This window comes from Canis lupus, chromosome 27 (assembly GCF_003254725.2).
Source record: "Canis lupus dingo isolate Sandy chromosome 27, ASM325472v2, whole genome shotgun sequence".
Lineage (NCBI taxonomy): Eukaryota > Metazoa > Chordata > Mammalia > Carnivora > Canidae > Canis > Canis lupus.
In genome coordinates, this window is record NC_064269.1 from 18,470,171 (window position 1) to 18,490,339 (window position 20,169).

General features: G+C 38.7%; 1 protein-coding gene across 1 annotated transcript in view; it reads left to right on the forward strand.

The window, feature by feature from the left end:
- Nucleotides 1-20,169, forward strand: part of TMTC1 (transmembrane O-mannosyltransferase targeting cadherins 1) — a 269,956-nt gene that overhangs the window by 154,878 nt on the left and 94,909 nt on the right. Inside the window, 1 exon segment of the mRNA XM_025455512.3 lies at nt 17,939-18,060. Within this exon segment, the coding sequence (XP_025311297.3) occupies nt 17,939-18,060 (122 nt within the window).

Here is a 20,169-nt window from a genome sequence, read left to right on the forward strand (position 1 = left end):
ATACAACACCCAATGTTCAATACAACAAGTACGCTCCTCAGTGTATATGAGACAATATACTGTGTCATCTAATTTTGTTTATAGTCTACTTTCAGGCTCAGGACCATCATCCTCAAGTAGGATCCCGTTCTTTCATGTTGGAGGCAGTCCTAAGATGCACATGAAGGAAAACTACTCTGAGTTCTAGATTGACAGTTTCTGAGGCTGTGAGGAGAGAGGCTGTAGAGTGATTACCACTGACCTAAATCTGAGGTGGGTCTCTACCATGGATGAGCTGTGTGGGCTCATCTTGTTCAGCCAGGTTCCCACACCATGGTACAGAGTCATTGTGAGGTTAACTGGGGCAAGCCACATAAAACACTCAGCACAGTGGCTGGCACATGGGAAGCCCTGAGTACCTGTCAGCTGTCTTTGTAGTCCTTGTTGTCATCCTTGTCATCGCCACCATTATGAAATTGCCACAGATTAAAGTTAGGAGCACAGTTGGGGCTTCTGTTTTTATTTTATAAGAATAACCATAAAAACTAAAACCAAAAAAAAAAAAAAACCCAAATAAACATAATCCAGCTGGATTGACTTTTTGATTCTGTGTATTTCAATATACAGTCATGCTTTACATGTTAAAAAAAATACTTGTAATGCCAGTGAAGATTAATCACCGCCAGACCACGTTTTATCCCCCATCCTATATAACAGAGGTTAAATTCTTGACCTAAGAGCTAATGGTAGTAACATACTTTGAAGTTTCTAATGCTTCAGCATATTTTGGAATTTGGAAGTAGGTATGTTCAACTGTAACAGAAGGGCAGAGTCCTAACATAAAACTTTTCTGTTTAAAAAAAAAAGAACGTTTATCAAGGAAAAGAAAATAGTGGCAAGTATCACTGACCTATTTATAAATGAATGTTGGAGTTATCACATAAACCTCCAAACTATAGAAATAGTTTAGAAGTCTTTAAAGTATTTGAAAGTTTAGCAAAGTAGGTAGGATATAAGAAAGAAATTGTTTTCTTTTATTGTTGCTATTCTTCAAGGCTTCTCCATTGCTGGATTTCTCCATTCCACTCAGTTGTGACCATTGGAGCAAAATAGATGCTAGAAACGCACCTTTTATTCAGTGGCTGCTTAAAAATCAGAGGCCCTTGAGCAAAGTCTTCCCAGGCATTCCTTTCTGTCCATGATTAATATATCACGTGCAAAGTCATTCTCCTTGTTCCAGATCTGAACTTTATACAAATCCTTCTCTCCTGTGTTTTGTGTAATGTACTACTCGGCTATACCTGGGTTGTTCTGCTTGGCTTTTGATCTATGCCTGGCAGGAGTTCTTCCACATCATTAAATAATTTGTTTTATTCTTTGCCTTCACAGGGCAATTACATTTTCACAAGTCACACTCTTTAATAAGAAAATGACTTACCTACCTCTTTGATGTTTATACCTAAGTTCGAAGGAAGACTCTCTGAATTTATTAATGGAAGAATTAGATAGTTGCATGCCGGGAAAAGGAGTTTTCTAACATCAGTAACAGCTTTATTTCTTTTTCTTGATTATATGCTTTATGATTCTTGGCAAGATTTCATAGTTAATGTTATTGGCTTTTAATCAGAATAATTGCCACCTTTTGAGTGATAATCTTAACACTTAAAATAATTTTTTGTTTGTATTTTAAGTTGGCTCTACACACAACATAGGACTCAAACTCACAACCCCAAGATTAAGAGTCACACACTCTACCAACTGAGCCAGTCAGGCACCCCTATAATCTTAACAGTTTGTTAATACTTTATTTCTCTTAATGAGAAAGCAACTCATTTCTACTTAGCTTTACAATGATTCTGATTGGTTTTAAACTCTTAACAAGGTCAAAAGACATTTTTGTAACTCCTATAGTCATTCTGTCCTGTTTCCATTCAGAACATGAAATTTCTATTTAAAGGAGCTTATCTTTTTTCATCTCGTTCTAAGAAAACAATGAAATATGTAATTAGGATTCTTAGAGATAAAAGTAGCTACAAATACCTCTGAACAGAGGGGTCCAGTGGAAATTGCTATTGTATTAGAAAATACAAAGGAAACTGAAGTGATTGATTGCCATATTCTTTAGATGGTTCACTATAAAGTACCATGCCCGAGAAAGCCTGTACAGGGGTGACAAACACATTCTTGGGGAGAATACCGCCTTCCCCTTACAAAAACCTAAGAATGCTTATTTTTACACATGCTTTGCCTAAAGAGGCAGCATGGAGTATTAGAAAACAAGTCTAATAAAAAATAAAAAGAAAAAAAAGAACAAGTCTGTAATAGGTAGGAGCTTTAATATTTATGTATTCATGTTATTACACACATCAAAATGAATTTAATAAGAATAAATGAAACAGGGGCACCCGGGTAACTCAGTTGGTAGGGCATCTGCCTTCGGTTGGGGTCGTGATCCCAGGGTCCTAGGTTTTGTATGGGGAAGGGGGTAGTGTCTCCAAGCCTGCTTCTCCCTCTCCCTCTGCTACTCCCTCTGCTTGTGCTCTCTTTCTCTCTGTGTCAAAAAAATAAATAAATAATATTTAAAAAAAAAAAACAATAAATGAAACAAAATACATGGTACCCACCCTTGTTCAGGAAGGCATTGCTATATAAACGCACTTGCACATGGATGTCTCAAAGTCAACATTCCAAACTTTAACCGCTGAATATACCCATTTATTTTGTCCCTCACAACATTTGTGAATTCACTACATTCTACTAGCTGCCCAAGGCAAAATTCTTGGGGTTTCATCATGTCCTCTCCACCTCTCTATCTTTAATATCATATCCAATCTGTCAATAAGTACTGGCAAGTATGTTTTCACAGTACATCTGGTATTTGACCAGTTCTCTCCACCTTCACTGCTGCCCTCCTGGTCCAAACTACAGCCATCTCTCACCTGGATTATTGCCAGAGCTCTTTTTTTTTTTTTTTTTTTTTTTTTATTGCCAGAGCTCTTAACTAGTCTCCCTGCTTCTACCCTGTGCCAGTGGTCCAGACTGTTCTCAACACAGTAACTAGATCATTCTTTAAAAATGTAAGCGAGCACCTAACCTTTCCCTCTTGTGCTTAAAATCTTCCAGGGGCTTCTTTTTGCTTTCAAAGCAAAAATGATAACCTAAAGGTTATGGCCTTTATAATGGCCCTAAAGGTTCTGTGTGCTCATTGTGTGGTCATTATCTCTCTTGTTCCTTCATTCCTTCTCATTGCTGACTATGAAATGAGTCTTACGGATTCCTTCATCTCCTGCAAGTCTTTGCTTAGTTCCCAGCTTCTCAATGAGGCCTACCCTGACCACCGTGTTTTGAGCTGCAACCCACTTCTTGCTCACCATATTTTGTAGATACCCTTTACCAGTCGCTCTTTCTTTTTTTTTTCCCCCCCTCTCTGCAAGAGCAGGGATTCTTTGTGTCTGTTTTGCTAACTGATGTATTCCAAAGAACTTAGAATAGACCCTGGAAAATACAAAGGAGATATTACTTGCTAAAAAAAATTAGCAAGCAATAAATTAGCAAGCAAAAAATAGCAAAGCAATTACTTGCTAAATTTTTTTTTAAGATTTTACTTATTTATTCATGAGAGACACAGAGAAAGAGGCAGAGACATAGGCAGAGGGAGAAGCGGGTTCCCTGCAGGGCGCCCGATGCAGGACTCAATCCTGGACCCCGGAATCATGCCCTGAGCCAAAGGCAGACTCTCAACCACTGAACCACCCAGGCATCCCACTAAATTCTTTAAGTGATTGCTTATAAGTATAATGCCCAAAGAGACTATAAAGAGGTAATAGCAGTATGCATTTGTTGAATGAATGAGTAATCAGTGGACATGTTTTACTAAAAGCACCATTGCCGAGGATGGGAAAATTTTCAAGAATACCGGACAAGGCAAATGATTTGGGAGAAGTGTCCAATAGTACCCTCCTATACTTTCTGTGTATCTCATAGGAGGAGGTCAGGATATGAGTAACATCAGTCACAGTTAGCATATACATATATAGCTGTGAGATAGAAATGGAAAATGGTCTTGGGGCACTTAGGTGGCTCAGTTGGTTGGGTGTCCGACTCTTGGTTTTGGCTCAGATCATGATCTTGGGGCCCTGGGTTCGAGCCCTGCCTTGGGCTCCACACAGAGTCTGCCTGTCTCTCTCCCTCTGCTCCTCCCCCTGCTCATGGGTGCTCCCTCTGTCTTTAAAATAAATAAAATCTTTAAATAAAAAATAAAGAAATAGAAACTAGTCTTAAAAGTTAACAAAGTATTTAGAGACAAGCAGAATAAATTTATAGGGAATGTATAGATGCAGAATGGTGCCTTCAGAGAGGAAAAGCCTAGCATAGGCAATAAGATAGAATATTAAACATTTAACTTACTGGCCATTCACTGGTTCCAAACAATATCCTGAATGTGGAGAGTAATGATAGGATAAAACCCAGTAGCTGCCTGAAGAACTTGGTTTTGCTTGCTTCCAACCCCCACCTCTGAGAGAATTATCCTTCTAAATAAAGGTATGATCTAAACCTGCTTCTGACCTGCCAAGAAACCTTCCTGCTTTCAGAACTTACCCTGGCTAGAGCCGACACTATGCAGCCTCATGACATGATAAAGTTCTTTCAATGTATAATGGTTTTCTGCACGGAAAATGGCAATCAGCTACCCTACATCCACCAAGAATGAAAAGCAAAAAATGTGTTTTGACTATAGCATAAAGGCTATAGCTGAGATTCAGGGAAAATTTTCTATTTGCAGACAGTGAGATAATTTTTGGTACTGCCTATAGAGAAACTCCCAAGGTGGAAACTTCCTTTTAACTCCATTCTGCTTGAGCAGTTTATACCATCATTTTTCAAAATATGTTCTAGCATTGTACAGGTCATTAAGTAAGGTTACTCTAAATAAAGATTCTGCATTTCAGAAGTTTTAAAAAGTTCAACGTATTTCCCTACTAGAGGATTTCAGAAAGCCTTGACTGTGCTCTAAGCGGCCTTTTGAGTTTCCAAATGGGGTGTACAGTGAATGGCATTTCTCAAATTTATTTGAATTTGAGAATGTGTCAGTGTTCTTGTGATATGCTCTGGGAAGCGTTGACTTAAATATTTGAGGGTGAGTGAAGAAGTGAACTTTTGAGAGTCCATTTTTGGAGCCGCTTTTAAACATTTTTTGTTTTGTTTTTGCCTTATTTATACTTTCAAAAACAATAGCCACCACCACCACCACAGCATCATCGGAAGAATTTTCATGTTTATTTATCCCTTTAGCAGTCAATACCAGCTGAAAAGGAATTTCTTTGAAGCCATTTATTTTAGAGTTAGAGTTGACAACCTCCCAACAGCAAGTGAAAGCCAAGATTGATGGAATCTTGGTTTTCGTTGTATTTGAGGCCTTAATTTGAAATAACCAGTGTGAGCGTTTGATACAATGACTGCTCACAATGGTGAGAAATGAGAGATGCTACAGGACTGTCTATAAAATGTCACAGTTTGGGGAAGCAAGTATCCACTTCGACCCACTGGTATGTTAAGTGGCAGTGTTAAAGGTAAGACCTTAGTGACACCACATATATCTCTCCACATATAGTTTTTCTTATATCTGGAGAAAGTTAAAAATTCTATCTTTATCTGCCTAGGTGTTGATTTACAAGAAGCCACTTGACAGAGTACTCTGTCTTCCCTGAGTAGAAAGTGAATAGTTCTTGCCTCAGAAAATAATTCCTTTCATGGGTGGTTCTTGCGGGAAAGCTGGTGGACAAAGGACTTCCTTGAGCTCCATGATAAGCCAGTGTGTGCCTGTTTGCTAATAAGTGGTTGCACTTTTGGCAGAATTTTCTCTAAAACTCGCTTTCATTTTTGTATCCCGTCTGGGTCTAATTGTCAGAAGCCACCAGTATTTACAAAAGGACCTGGCAACTTTAAATGGCCAAATTGGCTTAGTCAGTTTGTGACTCAGGACTCTGGCATTTGGTATTAAAAAGTGATTAATTAGGAAGAACATTTATTAATGTCAGCCTCTCTGGCATTGCCTTGAAAATTCTCTCCATTACTGTGTACCACAATTTCTTTTGATTTGGGTGACTTTGGCAGTGAACTGTAGTTTTTTGCCTATTACAGATTTAGGTCCTCACCATGACAGTGTTTTCTCTTGGGAATAATTCAATGCCAGGGCTTATTGGGGGAAAACTTTAACTCTTTGTTTTCCTAAAACATTTATTCTCTTACCTTGTAAGAATTTCCCAAGGGCAAATAAATGACTCCTAATTAGTGATTCTGTGGCTAAGTTCTTTTATTTTTTTGTCAAGCCTCATATAGATGTATTGAACTGCTTCTCTCTTATATATACTTTGGAGATTTACGTTGTTGCTATCGGTAGAAAGCAATCCTAATGAAACAACGGAATAGGGGTTTGAAGTTCTCAACTTGGAATTATAGGTACAAATCTTCCGATGGGGTTGCATCCAGATAAACCTGTAACAAATTGAAAACATAGGTTAAAAAATGCATTTACTACACCTAACCTACTGAATATCATAGCTTAGGCTCACCTACCTTATATATGCGCAGAATGTCTACAGTAGCCTACGGTTGGGTAAAATCACCTAACACAAAGCTTGTTTTATTTATTTGTTTGTTTGTTTGTTTTTGCTGCCTACAAGAAACACACTTTATTTTTAAATTTTTTAACATGGTATTTTTGTTTATTCTAGTGGTTTCCTACCTTAATTATGTTTAAGAAGCACCTAGAAGCTTTTCAAAAATATTTTTTAAACTTATTTTTTATTTAAGTTCAATTAACTTAGAGTGTATTAATAGTTTCAGAGGTAGAGTTCAGTGATTCGTCAGTCTTAAATAACACCCAGTGCTCATTTCATCACATTCCCTCCTTAATGCCCATCACCCAGCTACTCCATCCTCCCACCTCCCTCCCATCCAACAACTGTCAGTTTGTTTCCTATGATTAAGAGTCTCTTATGATTTGTCTCCCTCTATGATTTTGTCTTGTTTTTTGTCCTGTTTTAGTTTTCCCTCACATCCCTTATGATCCTGTGTTTCTTAAATTCCACATGAGTGAAATCATATGATATTTGTCTTTCTCTGATTGACTTATTTATTTCACTTAGCATAATACCCTTCTAGTTCCATCCACGTCATTGCAAGTACAAAGTCTGTTTTATAATGAAGTGTTGAATATCCTCTGAAACATAGAGTACTGTACTGAAAGTGAAAGATAGGACAGTTGTATGGGTACAGAATGGTTGTCAGTGGATCAGTTCCCTCCATTCATAGCTGACCAGGAGCTGTGGCTCATTGCCCAGTGTCACAGAGGGGCAGTACCATGTATTGCTAGCCCAGGAAAAGATCCAGATTCAAAATTCAAAGTACAGTTTTTACTGAATGCCTATCACTTTCGCACCATCATAAAGTCAAAAAGTATAAGTGGAAGCATCCTAAGTCAGGGTCGATCTGTATTTAATACTATTTTAAACAGAGCCTTTGTTTCTGTCCTTTGTTGCATTTGTGAGTCTATTAAATTTGTCCTTTTAAACTGTGGCAGGCAGGCTGTTGTTTGCCCAGTTAAAGATGAGGGAAGAGCATTATTTTTTAATCATGATGGTTATTTGAAAAAAGCTTTTCAGTGACTTCTCATGAAGCAAAATGATCTATTGGCTTTTATCACCAAAATGTTTCAGAAGCAGGATTTGGGTCTTATGCAATGAGATGCAGCATTTTTGATTACAGAAGATATTTTGATTTTGGAGGAGTACATTGATGGATACCAGGATTCAAATCCACTTATTAACAGTAGTTCCCCTAGGAGCTCAGCTGTACAAGTAAATCTCACTTTTTTGTTGTTTTTACCTGTTAAGAGAGCTTTCTAAATTTCTTCTTACTTTATATTTCATAAACCTGAAGTAAGCCAAATATTTCTCTGAGATTTGTTTGATAAAGCATGGTGAATTATTTTCTTTAAGAAATGCTGCTCTAAAATGTTTGGGTCTTTATTGTGTGAAATTGTGTGGGATTTTTGTGGTTTCTTCTTATTTATTTTAGATTACAGAGGGAAGGTACTGTCTCCTCTGTGACAATCCCAAGTAGATGAATCATACTTTTTAGTGAGTATGACTCACTATGTGAAAAAGTAAAGCACCTTGTCTTTTTCCAGACAAAAAAATAAGTCTATGCCATCTTGCTTTGGAAGATTTTGGCAGAGGAACTTCTCCTTAACAGAAACATTTGAACAATAACTATAGGTAGAAACTAATTCTGCCCAGCATGTATACTCTCATAGGAACTAAACAATTTATGAAAACGCATCTAATTTATCCTCTGTTTCTGTTTGCTCAAACAAATGAATTCATCAAAGTAAATTTAAACAGGTGAATTCATCAAAGCTAAATTCCCTCATGACTTGACTTCCATGGCTAAATTCATCCTGGTCCCTAATTGAATCTTCACAGAGGGGAAAACTTGGTTAATTGCTCCTGCCTCCCTCGCATACTGAGTCACCTAATTGAGTTACAGTTCTTGATTCAGGATTCTGGGGTATTACCTGTGTCTTCTCCATTTTGCCAGGGAGAGCTGGACATGGTGGGCATGATGTGAGACCAATGCCTCTAGGCAGTAGACTGTCTTCCCCACTTTGTTGGGACAGGCTCCAACACAAGACTGAGCTCCTGTTGACATTTCTCTCCTTGCTTCTCATAGGTATCTTATCTAGGGCACCATTGACCCTCCTCTGGACAGGGCCCATCATCTGAAGCCAGAGGTGTCTGACGGGGATCCTGATTCCTCTCCCCCTCCCCCTTCCTCTTCAGTGAACTTTGATCTCAACACTTGCAAACACACACCACTGTTAATTTTCTAAATCCACCTTCCTGAGTGAATACTCTATTTTTTATTGTTGTTATTTTATATATTCAGATACAGTATATAAATAACAGGTATGTTCTAATATATATACATATTAGATATACATATTACATATATATATAATAGATATGTTATAAATAGTAAATCGTTGTCATGTTGTTCCACTCCTGCAAGGTTTATGCATAAACAGTTCTTAGATAAACAGTTGCATATTAAAAATGGAAGGTTAGAGCCAGAACAAGTTACAGAGCATGTGTAGATTTAAAAATTAGAAGGCCTTTGTCCCAGTTAGCTACTCACTTAGTTTACTCATTGTGCTTCTGTGGTCATTAGAATATGAATGTCCTCTTATTTTCCTTACTAACAAGGGCAGCTTCATCGTATTATTTGATTTCTTATGTCAAAAATAATCATTACTCCCCCCTTGAGACTTCTCAAATATAATTCAGGAACTAAGATTAGTCAATATTTTATGTCTTATTGTGTTGTGTCTGGTAGGCAAGTATATGTCCTTCTTCCAGAGGCTGGCTGTCAGAATGAAGAGATGGACCACCTGAAACCATTCCAATTGAAAACTTGACAAAGAACACATATTCTGTGCCACATATTACATTCCTGTAGACTGTAGAACACTTGCATCTGTATTGATGTGGCGAAGTGAATCAGTGGTACCTTCTGTCATAGGCCTCAGGGTGCAGTTTTCTAGACTACCTCAGCAGTGCCTTACTTGTCAACTCCAAATTGCTGGGTCTCATCTGCGCTCAGTATATTTCTACTGCAAAATCAGAAGGTAGGGAAGGGCTGAAATCCCCCAGTGTATGGTGTGCATGCGCATGTGTGCGCACACACACACACACACACACACACACGGATTCCAAAGCCACATGGACTGTTGGAAGAGGACAGGCTTTGGGGTGAACTAGACCTCAGTTTGAAACCCTTTTTTCTCACTAGTTGTATCAACTTAGATCTGTGTGTTAAGCCCTTTGTACTTCATTTTCTTATCTGTACAACTGGAAATAATTACCTATGTTATAATATTATCATGAAGTTTCAGTGGGAAAATTCAGCCAAAGGTTTGACATATGGTTTGTGCTTGAGAGATACTTGTTTTCCTTACATCCTCTGCCACTTACAACTTACCAGGTGGCTTTCATCGGCCCCTCCCCATGTCTCTCATGTATGTAGCACACATACCATAATTTCTCAGATGTGACCTTCCATCTCTCGTGTCTTCCTCACTTTTTAAAAAATACATAGCTTTCTAGAGCCTTTTCTGTTTCTGTTTAGAACCACAGTTAGATATGAAGAAAGTTCACTTCTGTGACTTCTCCCTATCTCCAAAAATTCCTGTAGTTTCATTCTAATCAGGGAAATTAATTTTCCAATTAATTCCCTTTTACTCCTTACTAATGCTTGATTTACTACGCAAATGGTGTTTTTTGCACTTTAAAATGGTGTTTTTTGATATTTACCAATCAGAATCTTTTAAAAGGTTTTTGCTTTTATTTTTCTTTAAACATTTAAAACACACGTATGCAGAATGTAACATACACATCTAAATAATGTTATGAATTAGCTTATCCGCAATTAGAGTAATCTGAGAGCTTCACTCTTCCACCTGATTTACCTCTGAAACGTACTTGTGTGCTCTTGTGAGATAAGGAATTTCAATCTCAGGAATTCATGTTGGCAAGAAGATTCAGTCTGTTGATTAAAAACAAATCAAACAAAAAATGATGGCAGAAAATGAAGTTCCAAACCAAAGACCAGAAATGGAAAATGCCAGTTTCTGAATGCTCTGATTTTAATCTGCCTTCGGCTCTCTGTTCATGAGCGCATCTGGCAGTGCTTCTCGGTGAAGAAAAGCTTGGCATGGGTGGAAAACCGTGTTTAAATTGGCTCAGAGAAGACACAGAGTGTACAAATCTACTTTTGTCTTTTTAGGGGGTATAATTTCTTCATTCATTTCCCCTTTAAAAATTTTTTTCCTTGTACATTTATGAGTAAATTCTAGAGCACATGGAAGTGAGGAAATGATACCCATGGGTCGTGCCAAGGAGAGTGTGGGTTGGCAGCCATGCTGTCGAGTTCCTGAACCCAGGCCATTTTCTATCCTACCCAGCTTAGCTTATCCCATTCATTTCTATGGGAGGAGAACCCTGCAAGTGGTACCTTTCCATGCCTCCTTGTGAGATGTGAAGTGTGTTCATGTTGTAGGAGGACTGTCCGTAGACCTCTTGAGGTGCAGTATTGTGGCCATCTGGCCCAGCTCAGGGTCCCAGTTGAATATGAATAATCACCAAGGAATTTGGCTACTGTGACTGAGGCTCTGAGAATCAACTTTCAGTTTTTCTTTTCTCTTCCTTGAGGACTGGCCCAGGGTTTGTCTTGCCTCCTTCATTGTTCTTACAGAGATTAGACTCTAGATCTTGTCTGAGGCATAGCAGGTGGTCTCTTGGATACCCACACTGGCAGTAAAAATTCAGAACTTCCCCTTCAACTATTGAGAGATGAGTCTCATTCTCATTTGCCAGATAAAAAGCTTCTTGGGTTGGGGTTTGTTTTTATACCACACTTAAAATTTTCTATAACCTCAATGGCCTTAAAAAGGCCACAGGCTGAAACCTAATGGAAATATAACAGTGTAAGGATGGGACCGAGACTAGAGTGGGCTGGAGCTGGCTCCTGTCAGCTCACAAAAACCAGAATTCTGATGCTGCTTTGGCATCCATCCACAGCTCTATTTCCATCCCTGTACCCTTCCACTCTGGGCTGACCTGTCAGTCAGGGTCTGGCAGGAAACACACAACAGACTCCAATGGGGTGATTGAAGAGTTTATGAAGGGTCTGTTTTCAGTGATATGGTCAGGGTTCATGGCGGCAACATGTAAAGTGACACCTGGCAGATGGCTCATAAAAGTAAAGGATGGGACTGTCACTGGGGGGCACAGGGATGAGAGCTGTGACCATGGACAGGAACACCAGACAGGAGCTATGCCTGCGGATATGCGAACCGAGCCACTGCCAGACAGAGGTGGAGAAGGGAGGGGCTGTAAAATGCCAAGGCAGACACAGACAACAGTGAAGATCGTGTAGGCAAGGGGCAGCTCAGGGGGAGGAAGCATGAGGTTGTGCAGACTCAAACAAACAGTGCATCCCCTTGCCCCAGACAGCCGAGTTCTCTCTGTCCTCCTCACTTGGCGCTTCCCATCCTGGTCTTGAAAGCATCCTTCATGTCTCCTGACTTAGTATTTTGGGGCCATTTCTCCACTCATTTGATGCAGTCTGTATTATCACCATCCTTGATAGTATCTAAGGGCTTTTGTAGATTGAAAGTTCATGATGTTTTAAATAAATGTAAGTCTCTGATATGCTCAAGTGGAGACTCACTGATGCATTTCCCGTGGACAGCAGGAGTTGGGCCACAAAAGAATTCTTAAGGTGTATAAAAGCAGCACAAGGAGAGCCCAGGTTCCCCAGTTTTGCAGGAAGGAGATCAGAGGTTGTGTGCAACCTTGAGAAATGCTTCTCACAGAAATATCACAATAACTCCCTGGCATTTGTGCTGATTATGGTTTATAGTTACTAATGAAGGACTCAAAGGTCTAAGACATAGAACAGTTTACCACAGGGGTAGTAATATCTCCAAAGAGTTGTGTTGTAAGGTTAAATCATTATTTAAACTTGCACAGATTTTGATTGGCTGCCGCAGGGTTGCAGATCGAGTCACTTAGCCAGAGAATGAGCCTAACTCACTGCCCAGCTCAGAGACTGGAATTCAGAACGAGCCCCTCACAAGAGATGAGGTAGTATATTACTCATTCACAAGGGATTCCAATTGATTAAATAACCTGTCTCCAAATAAAAAGAATTTTCAAAATGACAATAATAGTAATATTAGACTGTAATATTTTAAAAATTAAAATTGAATGTCAACAAAGTGAAAGATATCACTGTTCATGACATCAAACCAAATATATGACCAGGCAAGACGGAGTAGTAATAAGCAGCAGTGAATGGAATCAGTGTGGCACAGGAGGTGTGCATATATATCTTGATTAAAATACCTCAGTATTGTTGGTCAGAAGTGCCAGCCCCTTATAAGGTGTTCTTGGATGCTCGAACACTGAGGAATTTCCACCCCAAGTTCATGTTGCAAATACTGTGTTTCAGAAGGTTACCAAAGTAAAGGATTTCCTTAATGGGAAGTCCCTGAAAAAGGCTATGGGTGTGCTGGAGAACCCTAGTGATATTTATGGAGCTTTCATCACTGATCTTTACTATTGCAGCATATACTAGTTGAATGCCAATTATGTGTGTTCCAGGTATCTAGGTGACAAATTTAAATGTAATGGTGACTGGCCATCAAGGAACTCATAGTCTAATGGGAGAAGTAGATCCATAAACAGAAAGGAAAAGGAAAGCATAATAAGTATTGGCAGCCATGCCAGTTGTCAGCCTGGCAAATGCCTTACTCCTGGGGCTGAAGAGGAGAACTTGACTGTCATCAGCTTCCCTGTAGATTGATAAATTAGATGCAGACAGCGAGAGCATGGTGCTGCCAAATAAATCTTTAGGATTGAAATATAACTGTGCTATCCGTAGAACTGTGAGAACCTGCTCGCACCCTAAATGCACTGTACCATTTTCCTGAAAACTATGGAGGTGGGAGAAAATATGATAAAAATAATGATGATAATAATTACTATGATGAGGGGGCACCTGGCTGGCTCAGTTGGTAGAGCATGTGAGTCTTGATCTCAGGGTCATAAGTTCAAGTCCCATGTTGGGCATAGAAATAACTTAAAAATTTTTAAAAATCGGGCAGCCCCGGTGGCGCAGCGGTTTAGTGCCGCCTGCAGCCCAGGGCATGATCTGGAGACCCTGGATCGAGTCCCACGTCAGGCTCTCTGCATGGAGCCTGCTCCTCCCTCTGCCTGTGTCTCTGCCTCTCTCTCTCTTTCTCTGCATCTCTATGAATAAATAAATAAAAAATCTTTAAAAAAAATTTTTTTTTAAATCTTTAAAAAAATTACTATAATGAGGCCTTCTCCGCCTCTCTAGAAGGGAACAGTTAGCAGTGGATGTTGTCTATTTTGAATCGGGCAGGGAGGGGTCCTCTTCTCCCTAACATTCACCCACACTGTGCTGGCCACAGTGTGTGTCCGTCCCCTTATCCCCTTATCTATGACCTATGCTTTGAAAGTGAACTGAGAGTGAGAAGCAGAAGAAATAAACCAGAAGCTGCCAGGCTAGAGTTGGGTTCTGGCATGACAGTCCCTCTGAGGTCACTTATAATCCTGAGAAAATCACTGCTCTTCCCTTAGCTGCTTGGTCAGATATGTGACTGTGGAGACAGCGGCCCAACAACTCTCCGGCACCTAAGAAAGGTATTAAGAGGTCTTCATCTCCTTGCAACTCAGGGGCATGCTTCTCTACATCATCCCAAGCCAGAAAAGAATCAAACCTAACATCTGTCATACTGAATCTATCACACGTTTTTCCTACAGACATAATAGGTATCAATACCTTTCTTTTGTCTGACTGGTCATCAAATTAAAGCGCAAAGAAAAAAATCAATCTCTCTGAAGTTGTATGGTTAATCAGACAAAAAATGCATATTATTAATAGCCATATTATTAATGCATATTAATAGCCATATTATTGTATTAGCATATTACAAAAATGCATATTATTAATAGCCATATTATTAGCTTTTAATTCTCATGTTTTTTTTTTTTTACCTCCTACTGTAATTTGAATAAGTAAATTTCCATTTGACTCTATTCCTAGAAATTGAATGCACTCTGTGTACTTTGGAAAGTGTCACAAATTTTTTCTTTCCCCTCATTCATATTTTGTTTGAGTTTCTATTAGGCCGAAAAAAGCTTTAAGGTATTTAGTCAGTTCTGTCTGTGACCCACAAGATGCAAAACTGGATTTCCTCCCATTCTCTTTCATTCTAGGAAATTTAGCCATGTCCATGACATTTTTCCCTAGCTTTACAACTTTCTGCTTTGTTGATTGACTTGACGTTTAAGGAAATACATTTCTGAATACTTTCTCTCCCTTGACTGAATGGGGAGGAGGGAAGGCAAAGGGGTGATCATCAAGTTAATTGGAGAATAAAGAATTTGTCTTGAATATTATTTTTCTCAAGACAAAATAAAATAATGAAACTTCATTGAGTTTGGGTGCTGTGCCACTGTCTTCAGTTAAATTGGAAGAAAAGCTCATTGTAGGACCCGCCCCTCTGCGGGTGACCTGCCTTCCCATCCCAACCACAACCAAATTTGCCTCCTAAGCATCCATTCATTTTTTTCAGACTCAAATCATCACCTCCACCAGGATGTCCTCCTTAACTTCTCCCCTTCTTGCATCCAGTTTTCTCTCTTGCCTGGTACATTTATTCACTTACCTATTCAACAAATATTTCTCTCTCTCTTTTTTTAAGATTTTATTTATTTATTTGTGAGAGACACAGAGAGAGAGGCAGAGACATAGGCAGAGGGAGAAGCAGGCTAGGTTCCCTGTGGGGAACCCAGTGTGGGACTCGATCCCAGGACCCCAGGAACATGACCTGAGCCAAAGGCAGACACTCAACCACTGAGCCACCCAGGTGCCCTCAACAAATATTTCTGAGCATCCATTAAGTGCCAGGCACTGAGCTAAGCACAGATCATGCACCAGGGAACCCAGCCAACCAGTTCCCTGCCCTCATGGCTTATATAGTCTCCTGGGGAAGACAGCCATTTTATAAAGACCATAAACACACAGATAAGTGTGTAATTACAAGTGGGATGGTGGCCATGAAGGAGATAAAGATGCTCTTGGAGCCTGAAGAACCTGGTGGAAGAACAAGAAAGACATGGTGTTGTGAATTCTCAGTTTGCACGTCAGTCTTCTGGAGGAGGCATGAGGCTCCTTGAGTCCTGCCCTCATCTCCCTGTCCCCAGCAGTGGTGAGCTTCATGGGGGTCCTGCCCCCTACAGGGTTGGGTGAGGGAGAAGGGGCAGGCATGGAGTAGGGTGTCTGCAGGTCCCCTGACACCTGCCTCCTCCCAACCCAGGGGATTCTGCTGAGTGAAGGAGAGAAACATATGCCCACCAGAGTGAGGAAGGTAGCCTTTGCTCAGGCAAGACTGTGAGATTGGGGGTGTGGAAGTGATGCCTCCTTCAGATCCCCACTGGGGACCATTCTCTCATAACATTGATGAGGGCCAGAGAGGTGGCTCACTGGATGAAACACTATTTAGGGACATGGATAAAGGCTTGGTTGGAATTCTGTTTATACTCTTTTTTTCTTAATTCTATATGATTAATAAACAGAGCATATTGAATTCCCTTTAGAAAGGTCTATGGGATAATATGTGAATTCTTTTGTAAAAGGCATTTCACTTTTGATAGGCTTAAAAGAAGTATTCAACTATAGCTAAAAAATAAAAGTGCATCTACAAAAATAGAATACTAACCCCATACCCAGTAATAGACTGAGAGTCCATGAGGAACACTGGACAAGACACTCATTCTCTGGGATTCATTTTCAATTCTAGCATTGAATCCTTGCTCTTGGTTCACAGGATTCTTATGAAGGTGTTTATTTTTTTTTAATTATGTAAACTTTAAGTTCTTGAGATGAAATGTACTTTGTAAATTCAAAGTATAATCTCAAAATTATATTGCAGCTTTTAAATATAATGAACTTGCTACTTTTCTCACCTGTTTTTTTCCCCCCTCAATTTTAGTGGGTCAGAGAAATATAACATCATCCTATTGCATCCATTTCAGTTGAAGGCTTGTTATGAAAGCTTTTTTTTTCCTTCCATCTTTTAATTCTAAAGAGTATGGTTCCTTTTGGGAAAAAAATGAAGTCCTAACTTATAGAACCATTAATTATTTAAGGAAAATTGTCCAAATCCCATCTATTCATATGGAATTGCTCTCTGAAATTTTATTACTCTATATGTTATAGTCAGCAAAACAAAGATCTTAATAAAATCCAGGTGACAAATTTCTCAAGATGTTAAAAATCTTTTACTTTGTCCACTTAAAGCATTAGTAGTTTGTTTTAGGAAGTTTGTTTATATTTTTAAAACTCTTTTATTTAGTTGTTTACAGTTATTAAAAGTAATACACTTTTAAATGTTTGTGAGAAATATCTTTAACTGTAATATGCAGTTCTATTTGATTTTCCTAAATTTTTTTAAAGGGAAAAAAATCACGTCATCCATATGTTGAGGTTTTAAATAGGCCTGTCTTCAGATGTGTTCATATAGACAGTAATGGAAACACAAACTAGTTTTTATAGTGTCCATTATAACAAATTAGTAATAAATATTTTTTCTGTTAATTAGAAGTGACAGAGAAATCTTGACAAAGTAATATCTACAATAAATATATAATATTAGAGAAAGGTGTTTTTGTCAATTTAATGAATTATTTTAATGACTTTTGGTGCCAAAAAATTTCATGGAACAAATACTGGCTTAATTTGCACTAAAAATTTCTCAGCTTTAATGATCTCTTTCATTGGTTCCCTGAATTTTACCATTTGCATTTAATTTCCTTTATGCCAGGCTTTATGCTAAGCTCCTGGTGAGCTTTGTGTGTAGGTTGGTTGTGGGGTTTTGGTTGTTTGTTTTCTTGTTTTTTTGTTTTTTTTCTTTTGAATGCATCTATTTCAGAGAGGACAATAATGTTCCACGAAGCCTTAGTGAGCTTGGTCCTATCAAGCTGCTTTGCTCTCTGGAAGCCAGTTGCCTGGGGGGACAGAGATTCTGAAAGGGACCAGAACCAAGAAACAGGGTGGCTGTAGGGCCGGCCCAGAACGAGGAGTAATGGTCACTGATCCTGCACAATTGTCAGAGGTTTCTGGGTGGCAGACGTGGGACACGCCTGAGGGCTTTCTCTGATGAATTCAGCTCACTGAGCAAAGGGTTTACGTTGGTCTGATCTATTCATTCCGTCAATGAGAACTTGAGAATGAAAGAGATGGTTAAATGCCGACTGCAGTGAAATTTTTTAAAACTTAATTTGTCCTTCACTATTGTGTGTTTCAGAGACTGGAGCACAAGGAAGTGTTAGTGGGCTTGTTGTTCCTGGTTTTCCCGTTCATTCCAGCCAGCAATCTCTTCTTCAGGGTGGGTTTTGTGGTGGCCGAGAGAGTCCTTTACATGCCTAGGTAATTATTGCTCGTGATTTCCTCTTTCTGAGACCTGCCCTCCCGCACCAACATTGATAGCTCCGGAGGGACGGTCCTTTGCGTGTGTCACAATCAGGCCCTTGTGGCGCTGAGGTGTTTATTAGCTTTAACAACAGCCGCAGAGCAGCTGGGGAGAGTTCAAGCTCACACGTGTTCACGCTCATTTCCACTGGTTTAAATGTATTCGAGATTTTACCCCAATCTCTTACCCCAATAACTATGTTTTGTTAAACATTATGGTAGTAGTTTTCTAGAAATATTTGATTTGCATAAAATTATTAATTATGTTAAGTAGCCACAATTGTAATTGAATTCTCTCTTCTTTCTTTCTGTCTCTTTCTTTGTCCTTTTAATTTAAAAATAGGTACAATCTCAAGAAAATTTGTCCTTGAGGAAAAAAATGGTTAAAAATTATAAAAGCTATTCAGCCATACATGACTACATAATGCCACTTATCTCTGAATATTTGAATTGTGCTGAAGCTTGTCTTTTCTCTTGTCTTATTCAGATGTCAGTGTCTCAAGGCCACATTTTTCAGGAGCCTGGAAATGTCCCCTAAGTGGTTCTGCTATTTATCCATTGTGTAACCTTGAGCAAGATATGAAGCTTTTTTGAATTCAAGCTTTCACATTTTTAAAATAGGGATTTTAGTAAACTTACTAAAATTAAGTAGTATCATAAATGCTATGTATAAGAATGAACTTTTCTAAAGGGCAGTATCCTAAACCAAAATATTATAAGGAAATCATTGTTTTTATTTACTGATATTGAGTTAGGAATTTTATTTTATTTTTTGAATTTTATTTTATTTTTGTTTCAAATTTTTTATTTAAATTCTAGTTAGTTAACATATAGTGTAATATTGGCCTCAAAAGTAGAATTCAGTGATTCATAACTTACATATAACACCCAGTGGTCATCACAAGTGTCCTCCTTAATGCCCATCACCCATTTAACCCATCCCCCCACCCACCACCCCTCCAGCAGCCCTCAGTTTGTTCTCTGTCTTTAAGAGTCTCTTATGGTTTGCTTCCCTCTCTTTTTTGGCGTTTCGCTATGTTCATCTCTTTAGTTTCCTAAATTTCACCTAGAGTGAAATCATATGGTATTTGTCTTTCTCTGACTGACCTATTTTGCTTAGCATAATAAACTAGCTCCATACATGTCATTGCAAATGGCAAGTTTTCATTCTTTTTGATGGCTGAGTAATGTTCCATTGTGTGTGTGTGTGTGTGTGTGTGTGTGTGTGTATGTGTACACACACACCACATGTTCTTTATCCATTCATCAGTCAGTGGACATTTGGGCTGCTTCCATAGTGTGGCTATTGTTGATAATACTGCTGTAAACATCAGGGTGCATGTGCCCCTTTGAATCTGTATTTTTGTATCCTTTGGGTAGGAATTTTAATTAGCTTTAAATTTTATTTTAAAATTAATTTAAATATCAATAAATTTTCATTTTATTAATAGACATTGAGTTAGAAATTTAAAGATATATATGATTAGAAATTAATTTTATAACCTTTATCACCAAACCAAGTACCTAACAGTTTTTCCAAGGCTTTGCAGCTTCTTGTTTTGACTTGTTGGTTAAGAAGAGAGGGCAGTCCTTAGTTTTCTTTATGTGTCTTCAGCACCATTTGCGAAGGAGGTTATTTCTTGATCAATACTATTTGTTAAGGACAAAAATACAACACAAACTCTTTATATTCTGTATTGTTAATAGAATAACAGGCTTGTGAGGCCTTGCCAATAATAGGCAATATGAAGGGCAAAGGAGATGTCAGCGGGTGGTCTAGATATGTTTTTGCTTTGACCACCTGCAAGTGGCTTCAGTCAGCTCTTCTCTGTAGTGCTGATGATTCCAAGTGGACTCTGTTCATTCTTCACTTAACAAGTATTCACAGAGCACACTGCATGCTGTACTAGAATATGAGGCTACAAAAATAAGTGAATCTCAGTGTCTGCCCCCAAAGAGTTTAACTGCTGATAAACATTAGTTAATTGCATCAAAACTTCTGTTGAACCTCGATTATATATCAGTCACCATGCTAAGCATATTATATTTATTTTATCAGCTCACTCA